Here is a 12,544-nt window from a genome sequence, read left to right on the forward strand (position 1 = left end):
CAGCTAGAGGTAAAAGTTTCCCTTTAATAATTGTTTTAGGGGATCCCTGGGTGGCGCAGCGGTTTGGTGCCTGCCTTTGGCCCAGGGCGCGATCCTGGAGACCCAGGACCGAATCCCACGACGGGCTCCCGGTGCATGGAGCCTGCTTCTCCCTCTGCCTGTGTCTCTGCCTCTCTCTCTCTCTCTCTCTGACTATCATAAATAAATAAAAATTTAAAAAAAATAATTGTTTTAGCTGCCTCCCCAAAATTTCATATGCTATATTTTGTATACTGTTCAGTTTAAATCGTTCTATAAATTCTCCTTGGATTTTTTTTTCTTTTGATGGATTATTTCAAAGTATGTTGTTTAATTGAAAATATTTGCAGTTTTCCTAGTTATGTTATGGTTTTTGATATCTAATCACACTGATCAGAGAATTTATGCCATATGACTTCAGTTCTGTTAAATTGATTCAGGCTTGGTCTGAAGAAAGTAGAATCATGATTCCACTTTGTAAAATTATATACATATATAGTTTTATAATCTGCTTATTTATAACCACACTTTACTAAATAATTAGGATTTTTTTCCTCGTTTATAAACATAAATCTACACCTCCATTTGTAATGGCTGCATAGGATGATAGGATTCCGTTATGTGGACCTACAAAACTCTGTCAGCTAATCTCTCGTTGGACGCTTGAGTTGTGTACTGTCTGTCACTCTTATGAACAAAACTGCTGTAGTCATCTTTGCACCCCACACTCTTACTTCCCTGGGGAGGATTTATGGAAGTGGAATTGCTGGGGAAAGCACATGAATTTTGCTAGGTTTTTTACTCAAAATATTCAGAAAGTTTCCACCCATTAATGGGTTTAAGTTACATTTTTATTCCTTGGCTTATGCGTGCTTGTTTTTGATGTATACATCTGCTCTTGAAGGTAGAGGAGAAATCTATTTGAAAGTTTCAGACCTGCTGATTTTGGTTTCAGTCACCTCATAAAATGGGAACCTCGCTCCTTTTGCCTAACATTGCTCCTAGGATTCACAGCACCCATCTTGGGATTTCACTCCAGGCGTTTCTGGACACAAGACCCAACCCAAGTGTGGCTCTTCCAATATGGGCTTGGGTGCTTGCCAGAGTCCATTGGGCTAGGTCTGAGGCAGGTAGAAGTCCCCAGGGTAGCAAGGGCGACAGGCAGCTTGGAGTTGATTGATGCTTCAGCTGCTTTTCTCCTCTGTTGCACCACCCTTACCTCTCAGCTCTCACTCACCAGCCCTGACCACTGTTCAAAGCTCACCTCCTCCATAAATCTCCAGGCACCCATGACTGTTTAATCCAGCAATTCCCAGACCTCTAGTAAAATTACCTGTAGGTATTTTATGTCTGTCTCTTTAATCCACTATAAATTTGTAAATGTACAGTAAATTCCTTTTTTAAAAAATATTTTATTTATTTATTTGAAAGAGAGAGAGCGAGAGAGCACACAAGAGCACACACAAACAGGGGGAGCAACAGAGGCAGAGGGAGAAGCAGGCTCCCCACTGAGCAGGGAGCCCAACGTGGGGCTCCATCCCAGGACCCCGGGATTATGATCTGAGCTGAAGGCCGATGCCTAACCAACTAAGCCATCCAGGCGCCCCTTTATAGTAAATTCTTGCAAAGGGGACCTCCCCTCCCACTCACTAAATCTGGGGCTTTTGTGCCTGCCACAGAGTGCAGTATTGAAGGCTGTGAATAAGCACTGAGCTAAGAACCTGAGGTGAGGCTTGGTCCGGCCCAAATACACACGGCAGGCAGCTGCGAGGTCTTGCTCCTGGAGCATTCCAGGTGGCGTCTGTCCTTGTATTTAAAATAAGAGACACCGGGATTCAGAATGATGGAGATGATCTCTGAGTCACCTCTTTATAGATGGACTGACTGCGGGCAAGTTGCTGCTGTTCCCTGAATGCATGTCCTCACGTGAACAGCGCTGCTCACAGGGCAGTTGTAGAGATCAAACTGATAAAAGCGTGGGGAGTGACTAGCGCGGCACGCAGCCTGCGAACGCTGCGGGCTGCGGCCCTGTCTGGGGGCTCACCCGGGCCGCCGCCTCCTCCGTCGGTCCGGGTCGGCAGGGACGCGCTGGAAGGGCCGCTCAGCTCCGCCCTTCCCTAGAGGAGGGAGGCGGCCGCTTTGGTTCGAGGACTTTGCATCCCCCTCGCGACTCGTGAGGTCCACAGGTGGGTTGCTCAGTGTTGCATAAAAAAAAAAAATGTTGCTCATACATTGCAAAATGTATATTTTGCCCAAATTCTTTAAATTTTTCTTAGGCCTTTCCCATTTACCTTGAGCAAGCTTTTCAGTACCCAGGGGAGCCCAGGAGCTCACACAAACAGAGTTGCCCAGGAGCACCTCTGAGGTTCTTCCCTGAGCTGTCCGATGTCGGTAGGCACAGGGCGTAACTCTGCCTTTACCTCCTGAGCCTTGGTCCTCAGAGAGGGCCCTTCCTGCCAGGGGACTACGTCAGGGCCCCTCCCCCAGGGGTTTGCTTGCTTGCTGGCTGGCTGGCTGGCTTTCATTCAGATTTTCTTTATTTATCCATGACAGTCGCAGAGAGAGAGAAGCAGAGACACAGGCAGAGGGAAAAGCAGGCTCCCTGGGGGGAGGCCCATATAGGACTTGATCCCAGGCCCCGGGAATCACGGGGATCAGGACATGAGCCAAAGGCAAACATTCAACCACTAAGCCACCCGGGGGTTTTCATTCACTGGGCCAGACTCACTGAGCCTGAGTCTGGGCTGGCATCTGCAAACTCAACACATCTCCCTAAGGGATTCTGATGCATGCCAGAGTGACAGCCCCTGGTCTGGGAAATCCTTTCTACATGGAAAGAGAGAGAAAGAGAGAGAGAGAGAGAGAGAGAGAGAAAGAATTCAGCCTTGAAAGGGAAAGGCCAGCTTGATTATTTTTCTCCTTTTTAGCAAAGTCACTGAAATATCTCCAAATCTACTCTCCTTGTTTTCTTTAAAAGCAGTGGCCCGAGGGACACTGCCCATTTTGATATGTTTATTTTTTTCTCTTTCTTTCCATTACTCATATTTCCTTTACTCAATTATTGTTTGTCCTTGCTGGGGAGGAAGAGAATAAAACGGAAGGTAAGACAAAATGGGTGAAGGCTCCCGGTCCATCTAGGCCTGTTCTGCTGTGTGAGACTGGGATGGGAGGGCTTCTAGTCTGTGCAGCAAGAGGCCCAGGCCACCAGCAGACACTCCAATGCATCTTGACTTGATTTGGATTGTTGCAGAGCTCTGGTTTACTGACCATGGTGACACGGGCCCTATTTCTCCAAACCGAACCAGAAACCAGTTCTAAAGAATTAACTGAGGCCTAGTCACAATATACAAGCCAAAGCCCATGATGAGACCAAATCAGGCCTCCTGAGTGAGGAATGTCATTTAGCTTAGGATTGTTATGAGGTTCTGTTACGTTTCAGTTTCTCTCTGCCTCCTACTTTAATCAGTCAGGTCGTTCCCAAGAGTTCAAAGATTAGAGTACTCCTTTACTCATTTGATGAGCTTCCACTATGTGCCAGACAGGGGGAATATAGTGGGGAACAAGGCAGATGCAGTGAGGACCTCGTGAAGTTCACATTCTAGTAGGGGAAGACCCACTATAAAAAGGGATTCCCAGTGAACTGGATATTGCAGTGACATCCAGGGATCCATGAGGGTTAGATACTGGGTACAGTATCTGAGAGATGGGAAGACTTTCTAGAAGAAGTGGAGTTTATATTCCTAGTGAATAGGAAAAAGAAGGTAGCAGGAAGAGCATGTGCTAAGGTCCTGAGTCCAGGAAGAACACATTTCATTTGGGGAGAAAATAGTCCACTGTGGATGAGGAGAGATGGCTGTGACTAGAGATGGCAGGGTCAGGCCATGCAGAGCCCTGGAAACTTTTCTCTGGAGGACTGTGGGAAACCACTGAGCGGTGCAGGCTGGGGTATGACATAATCAAATTAGCTTTTTAAAAATGTCACTCTGGCTGCATAGTAAAGAAGTAGGGGAGGAGAGGCAGAAGTAGGGAACAGGTGCAGTAGCCCGAGTGAAAGGCAGTGGGACCTCAGATAGGTGATAGATGTGGGCAGAGGCCACCTGTGGTGTCCATTCTTCCCAGCTTCCCAGCCAGGATACGCTGGATCACAGACGCAGGAGCCTCCTTTGAGAGAGACAGCAGCATTCAGCCAGTGCATGGTACTGAGAGAGGAGATTAACTTGGATTTTAAATTCATCACTGCCAACTATACCACAAAATATAATTTCTGCATGAAATAGCTGCTCTGAGACAGTGGGTCTCATTGATCTTCAATAGCAGATTTAGAAATGAGGCACCGTGACATCTTAACAGATGACAAATAATGCTGGGGAGCCAGAGTGCCCTTGCTGCCTGACCTGCCTGTCTGAGCATTGAGGGCTGTTGTCCCTGCTCCTCTCCATCCTGCTGTGACTCACCAAATGACTGGACAGATCGTCTGTCCCTCTGTGGCATGTGTATGACCTCAAAGAACTGAATTTCCGAGTCATGCTACTATGCTTTATAAAATGTACAAGATAGTGTCACTCTGGGAGTTTTAAGGGCAGGTGAGACAGCCTGGAAGAGAAGGAGCAGACCAGCCAGCTCTCAAGATGCCTGCTGGTCTTAGGATGCCCTGGGGCCTGGTGACACCACAGGGGATGGCTGAGGTCATCTTAGGGCGCTTCATTCATTCACATAGCAAATGGCTGTTAAGAATCGCCTGTTCCCGACCCTGTTCTCAGATGGTGAACAAAGCTTGGCAGTGTCCTTACCCCATGGAGCTTACATTCCAGTCATTTCCTGAGGCAAAACCAGTGACCCGCACTGCCTCCACTCTCTCTTGGTCTTGGTGTTGAATAAAAAGACCCATGTTCCCTGGCATCGGCCCCTTCAGTCGCATCTAACCAGAGTGAACGTCCATCTTATAAATGTGCCAAGCTTGCTCTCACCTCCAGGCCTTTGAACTTGCTTTTCCCTCGGCTTGGAACTCCCTTTGCCAACATTGCCTCCCACCCCAAACGCATTCCTACTTCTCCTTCAGATGTTACTCAAATAAGCCTTCTTTTACCACCAGCCCCAGGACCAAGCCCAGCCCTCCAGGGGTTGCCCCTTATCCCTCTGTCCCTCACTGGCGCTGTTTCCCAGACTCTTTCTCTCTTTCGACTTTGCTCCATTAGGAGATAGTCATTGCCTGTGGTGCTCAGCTTTTTATCTGCAATGTCTTGCACAGTCATGGTATGTAATATGTGCTTAATGAATATTTGCTGAAAGGAATGAGGGCAGGAGGGGGATGACAAGCTGTCTGTATGGCACAGCATATTGTTTTGTTAAAAAGACCTGTGCTGTGCAGAAAAACCCCTCATGAACCGAAGCGTGAGAAACTGTGCTAATTGCCAGTTGCCATACTGAATCCCAAGATGAATGTATGTTTTTAAAGATTTTATTTTATTTATTTATTTATTTATTTTTAAAGCACCGGACTTTTTTTTTTTTAAGATTTTTTTTTATTTATTCATTTATGACAGACATAGAGAGAGAGAGAGACAGGCAGAGGGAGAAACAGGCTCCATGCCAGGAGCCTGACATGGGACTCAATCCCAGGACTCCAGGATCGCACCCTGGGCCAAAGGCAGGCGCCAAACCGCTGAGCCACCCAGGGATCCCCTAAAGATTTTCTTTTTAAGTAATCTCTGCACCCAACGTAGTGCTCAAACTCACGACCCCGAGATCAAGAGTTGCATGCTATACAGATGGAGCCAGTCAGGCGGCCCCAAGTATGAGTATCTTTGATTGATTACATCAATATGACGTTAATGCTACATATTTTCTAAAACCATTGCTCTCTCCCCACAAAAACTGACAGCTCAGAGAGAGATGAAAAAAACCAGGGAAGAGATGAGTCAATCTGTTATTATTCATTAATTTGTTCAACAAATACTTATTAAATTAAATTCTATGATTTATCAGGCACCGAGGACACAGAGGCAACAGAAAAGCCAAGTCCTTGCTTTCATTGTCTCTTTTTATTCCTGTAGGGGGAGATACTTGCATTTTTAAAGAGTGAACAGCTGACTAAGACAATCTGAAAAAATGCCAATTCCTCTATCCCTCCATTGAAATCAGATACCTGTGGTCGGAGAGGGGGAGTGCACCAGCAGGTGGAGGGTGGTAGGGGTGTCTCTGAGGGTCACACTGAGCTGTGACCTTTGAGGATGAGCAGGAGTTCAGTGGGTGGGGTCAGGGATGTGTGCAGAGCCCCGTGTGCCCAAGTGTGCCTCACTGGCTAGAGGAGACTGCGTGATCCTCAGGAGCAGGGAGCTGGCACATTTCAGGGAAGAAAAGTCAGGATCTAAACTTCGTTCCAATTGTTAGCCCAGAATAGGCAAAGGACTCAAAATAACTCACCAATTGGTGGGCCACAAGAGTTAATATAATCTCTTCCAAGGACAGATGCTTCTCTGAGGGCCAGTGCTGCCTCCGTCCTGCACCTGTCCTGATCCTTACCAAACTCATTGTTTCCTCCTGCAGCGTGTTGGCTGGAGCGGTTTGTGGCAGTCGCTATATTCCACCCAGCAATTATAGTTATTTGCATCCTCTGGTTGGCCTCCTGAGTGACTTTTCAGCTCCTTGGGGACAGGGATTGGATCTTAGGTACTCCCTTCCCCCATGGACACACTCTTGTCTTGCGCTTAGTAAGTGCTCAGTGAATATGTGCTGACATTTACTAAATTGGGTAACTAAGATTTCTGGCTAGTATTTTGAAAATATGCCTGTTTTAAAAAGAGCCTTGATTTAGGGGAAAGGAATGGTAATTTGGAACATAGAACTCTTGAGGGAGACCCACACCCAGATGGTTCTAGTCGAGAGGTTTTCCGGTGAGGATGGCAGGATAAGAAAAGCGAGTTGTGGGGGCCACAGAAAGAAGGAGGGCCGTGAGGACTAAGTGGCTAATATGGCTGTTTCAGTCCTGGTGCTGGTCGAAACCCATTGAAAACAGTCTTGTATGCTACTTCCAGCACGATGCCACAGATTTCCACATTCGCTCTGAGATTTCTGCTGCCCCCTTGGTTGGTGGGTTGGTTAAGGGGTTGGTTGGGGTTTCTTATTTCCTTGGGGTTGGGGTTTCATATTTCCCTCCCTTTTCTTCCAGTGGGAAGAAAGAAATATATATTTTCCAAATATATAGAATGTTTTGTCCTGATTAATCTAGATAGATGCAGCTAGAATGTGTCTTTAATTATCATTTAATTAGTATTTTTAAAAGTGAATTAGTGTTCAAACTGGAACTTATATCATGGAAATTTGGTATCACTACTAGAAATATATAACCGGCACTAGTTGCTGCAGGAGGTAGTTGTAAAAGTCAGAGTGATCAGAATAATAGCATGTTAGGAAATTAAAAAAAAATAAGAAGTGTATAACTATAAAGTCGAATTTGTTTATGCTGTCTTATGAAGTGCTTCCTAGATGTTGTCTCATTATTTCATAGAGCGGCACCTTAGTATATACTGCTACTCTCTTTTTCATAGATAAAAAAAACTGAGCTCTTAAGAAATTAACTCCCAGAGTAAGGAGGTCTTTTGATCTGAATTATCATTTAGCTTTTTGTTGGCAAATGGCATGTGTGAAGAGGACCGCATTAATTTCATGGAGGTACAAAGTAGAAAGATGGTGGGGCCAGAGCTTATTAACTGCTAAAACATAAATTTATGTATGAATTGTTTGCTTTTGTAAGTAAAGATCAAATCTAATGAAGCTTGGAAACACAAAGCAAAACAGCAAGGGTGGAAGGGAGCTCTGAACCGGGGGCGGGGAGTGAAGGGAAGCATCCGCTGTTAGCGGAGGGGTCGCTGCCCCTGGGCTCCCCAGGGCACCACGGGGGTTGCTGGGCAGTGATGTGGCCTTAGGACAGGATGAGGAATGGCCTGATGAGAGAACAGGGCTACATGGAGACAGGGAAGGAAAGAGAGGGCCCCAGTGCTTTGCTTTTCTCTTGGCTGTAGCTCATTAAGTAAACTCAAGTTCATTTTCCCTGTCCCTTCAGACGAGGTTAAAATCCTGATGGAGGCCTGAGGGGCTAGTCCTGTGGGGCCTTCTCAGGGTCAGAAAACTCACATGCAAGCTCCTTTGTTTACATCACAAATCCAGCTGCATCGTGCAAGTGCTTGACCAGCCACTGACTCTCAACTCAAAACAGATGTCCCGGCTGCACAGGGGGAGCACGCAGGGCTCCTGCACGGGTGGAACTCTGTCTTGATGAGTCGGGGAAAGGACAAGAGACAGATGGCACTAGGTATGCCAGGAGTTGACTACAGCAGCAACCTACTAGACCTGGCTGCGTGCTGGCTCGAGCCCCGTGGGCTCCCAGAGGAGATACTCAGAGAGGACTGGAGAGGCCAAGCTGCAGTTTTGCCCCAGCAAGTGAAATTTCTGTGTGTGTTGGATGGTGGCGTTTCAAACTGCCTTTGGCGGGGATGTGGAAGGAGATGAGGTCCCCTAGGCTCGAGGAGGGGGAAGAGGGATCAGAACCAGGATTCTGCTTGGATCTCAGTCCCAGAAATTGCTCTTCTAGTTTCTGTCTATGTAACATTTTTGAATGTTATCCATATGGTAGATTGTGAAATAAATCTCTGCTGATAAATAAATGATTATCTAATAAATGATGAGGTTAATCATTATGTTAGACTTTTTTCAGGTAACACTTACTGGTTAGAAATGTCTGGGAATGATGAACAACAAAGTCTTCCCTAAAGAACCAGGCATTTTCACATACACTAGATGCAGGAAGCCCCGTGTCATCTACACACTTATTTGAACAAACCGGCTTGCATTACATACTACCCTGTACTCTGTGAACTGATACTCACACAGATTTGCAAAATTGAACATTCTGATACAATTCTTCCTTGAGGGAAAGGATGAAATCAAGGCAATAACAATTATTTCAGATATGAAGAACTGATTTTAAAAGACAGTACTATATAGGTATATATAGTATATATATATATATATACTGGAAAGTGAGAATACAAATCACGCACACACACATAAATGTGACAACAGCCACCACTGAATGGTATGGTTATAGATGACTTTTGTTTTCTTCTTTGTATTTTTCCATATTTCCCTCCCTTTTTTCCACAAATAGCATGTATTATTTGTACAGAGAAGTTTTCATTTTGAAAATCCATTAAAAATGTTCTGTACCCTCTCACTATAGTCTAGGGGTCCATGCCTTGACTTACTGCTACAAATTCTTCACTCATGGCTCCCTCTAGAACAACAGGCCTTCTCCTCTTCAGATAAAATCTGAAAATTTCTCGATTGGGAGCAATTGCTATCCTTAAGATTCAACATGGTACCCATATAAGAGGTAATACATGAGGGACTAGGCTTCCAATCCCTTATGATGCACTTAGCACACACACAAAAAAAGACTCTTTCTAACATGATTGTTTTTCTTCCTCTGACCTTTCCGTTCTATGGCTCCCGTCAGCAGACTCTAGTTACAGTAAAGCAGATCTGCATTTGCATCCCGCGCCACCATCTGCTAACCACGGGACCTTGGCCAAGTCATCTATAATCTTTGCGTCTCCGTCTGTTTGTCTGTAAACTAATAGGCTTATTATCAGGAGTAAATGAAATAATGCATGTAAGTTCATGTTAGCACAAGCAGTAAACGTTGGCTATTATCATTAGTATCTCCTTGGCTTGTCCCTGCTATCTTTTACAACCGTTATATGGAAGACATTTTTCTGATTTAACTGGCTTTTATAAGTTTAAGGCATCCTTTGAGAACTGGGGCCTTCCATAATGGCCTCAGGATCCCTTAAAAAAAAGAGAGAAAGGCTTAGAATGTAATTCCTCCTTACCTGCTGGCACAGGGCTCGTTTCCCCACAGAAGCTTCAAAGTCTGGTTGAGCAGCAAACTTCACTCCCTCCAGAAACCCCTGGGAGCCTGGCTGCTTGGCCCCATTGCCTGCTTCCCTCAGTAAGCCAGCGCTCTCTTTAAACTGTTCCTTTTGGTTTCTGTGACTCAGACTATCTTAGGTCATTCTGAGACAGGCTTCTCCTCCCTACCTTCCCTACTTCTACCTGTTGTCCTGGACATTTGTCATCCTTTTGACTGCCCACTATGTGAAGCCACATCTCCTCTGTGAGGGGTTGCCTACCCCCCAGGGTCTTGGTCTGGCTACACCCTTCCTGTGATATTGGACCACCACACCTTGCAGTGATTTCTTTGGGCAACCCCAGGTTCTCTAGATTCTTTTTCTATTTATTAGTAGTCAGAATCAATTTTGGTTGCTCACAATTAAGAAACCTAGCCAGCTTCTACTCCAGCATAAATCCTTCAGCTGTTAGTGCTTTAAACTCTCTGTGCTTCTTATGTCCTATCATTTCTTACACTTTCCTGGTTATGACATCATATTAGAACTGTCTTCTCATCTTCCCCAGACTGTTAGCTCTGTGAGGACCGGGACTAAAGCCATCTATATCGCTGCAGTATCTCTATCAGGTAACAGAGTGCCTGGTATGTAGTAGGCCCTCAGCACATGCCACATGGATGAACAGGCAAGCAAACCTTGCCACACAAGTGGGGACCAGAGCAACCACAGTAGTTTCACATGGAGAATCAGTTAACTTGCCAGCTTTCTGATAACCTGGCACCATGCCCAGTCTGATTCTAGGGGAAGCCAGATTTCCTTTAGGCTTTGGCAAGGAAGGGGATATTCCAGCAGCATCTTGAGTGGGAGGGTGTGATGTTGGCCGCGTCTTGAAGTGGGTGAGTAATCCCCCAGGCAGCACTTAGCTTTAAACTCTGGCTTATAACTCGGTCATCTCCTGAAGCTCCCAGCTTAAAATGGAAAGTGGCATTACTCATGGTGGAGAGCAGACAATAAAAAAAACATTTAGGTGGGGCCCGACACAATGGAGTGAGTATTCCCTGATGATGGATGAGAGCATCTCCGCCCTGAGCACCCTCAGCCCCGGCAGACAGCTCAGTCATAGCAGGGCTTTTGAACAACACCTCTAACTTAGCTCATCACTCAGTACCTTGCTCTTTGGGGTATTGGAAGACACTGTGTTTCTCAGCCTACAGCAAGCTCAGTGGGAAGAAATGCCCCTCGATCCATATGAACAGGTGGTATAAAGCAGTGGTTGCAAATGTAAACTCTGGCATTCAACAAACCTGGGTCTGAATCCCAGCTTGTTTGTTCTAGCTCTGTGACCTTGAGTAAGTTATTTAACTCCTCTGATCCTCAAGTTCCTAATTTGTAAAATGGGTTAAATATCTACTTGTATCTACTACAAGGTCATGGGAAAAGTAAATCAGACAATCTGTATAAAGCTTTTATCACAATGCCTGGCACATAATCAACACTCACTAGATGATTGCTGCTGGAGCTGATAATGTTCTTTGATCACTTTCCTCCCACAGCCTCCATTACTCGTCCATACTTTCTGGTGTTGTTTCTCTGTTAATCTCACTCAGCTTCCATGGCCTTCTTCCAGGAATGATCCCTTACTTCTGGCACCCAGTGAGCTCTGGCCACACCCCAGCCTCCCTTCATAGCCACTATTCTCCATTTCCTTCTTCTTTTTCTCTCACTTTCTCGGTGTCTTCCAGCTTGCACACCAAGAGCCCACTGCCCAATATCTGACCTGCCATTCTTACCCAGTGCAGAATCCATGGCTTGCATGCCACAAGGCAAAATGTGCTATAATAAATCAATCTGATTATAATGAACAAATTTGGCATGAGGTTATAAAGTAACCTGGGCTAAACATCAGTCACCAGTGCTCCAGCATAATAGACATGCACCCACAGAAAGCAAAAGACACCACAGTCCAGTCTTACCAACTTGGGCCATATGGGGGCAGCAGTGGTGATAATTACAAAGGGAGTTTTTCTCTTGGGAAAGAACATACCACCAGCTTTTCTAATAATAGACTTCTTTAGTGAGTTCATACAGTAGATTCAGATTTTTAAAAATTTTTTATTTATTCATGAGAGACACACAGAGAGAGGCAGAGACTTAGGCAGAGGGAGAAGCAGGCCCCCCAAGGGGACCCTGATGTGGAACTCAATCCCAGGACCCCGGGATCATGACCTGAGCTGAAGGCAGATGCTCAACCATTGGCCACTCAGGTGTCCATATTCAGTTTTTTTTTTTAAAGGATATACTCTTGTCCTAAAGCATGCATTACTATTTAGAGGTAAACAACAACATACGCATGTCAAGACTTTCAGCATTGTATGAGGTAGTTCTATACCAATGACCCAGATACTCAGCAGTCATCACTTCCTCCGGGGTTAAGGAAACCTGTCACCTTTGATCACTGATGACTAGATTAACCTCAGGTGATCGATCATCTCAGGATGTGTCCTCATTCTCATTTATTCCACACATTTAATGAATAGCCTTCTGTGTGCTGGGCACATTTCTGGATATCATGGAGGATATGATAAAAGAATGGGAGGCAAGCTTTGCCCTCCAGGAACTAG

At 45.4% G+C, this 12,544-nt stretch overlaps 1 protein-coding gene across 7 annotated transcripts in view; it reads right to left on the bottom strand.

Moving 5' to 3' along the window:
- FGF1 (fibroblast growth factor 1) overlaps positions 1–12,544 on the bottom strand; it is an 86,853-nt gene that overhangs the window by 37,515 nt on the left and 36,794 nt on the right. The window contains exon 2 of one of the 7 annotated variants that reach the window (XM_072749880.1): positions 2,063–2,212. The exons of 2 other annotated variants lie outside the window; for them this stretch is intronic. Coding sequence is in view for 1 of the 5 variants with exons in the window: in XM_026018267.2 (XP_025874052.2) it covers positions 2,063–2,247 (185 nt within the window). In the remaining 4 variants the exon portion in view is untranslated. Of the gene's footprint in view, positions 1–2,062; positions 2,452–12,544 lie in introns of those variants that run through there. 4 more of the 7 variants (XM_026018254.2, XM_072749882.1, XM_026018267.2 and 1 more) reach the window with 4 other exon arrangements.

Source organism: Vulpes vulpes, chromosome 2 (genome assembly GCF_048418805.1).
Source record: "Vulpes vulpes isolate BD-2025 chromosome 2, VulVul3, whole genome shotgun sequence".
Taxonomy (NCBI): domain Eukaryota; kingdom Metazoa; phylum Chordata; class Mammalia; order Carnivora; family Canidae; genus Vulpes; species Vulpes vulpes.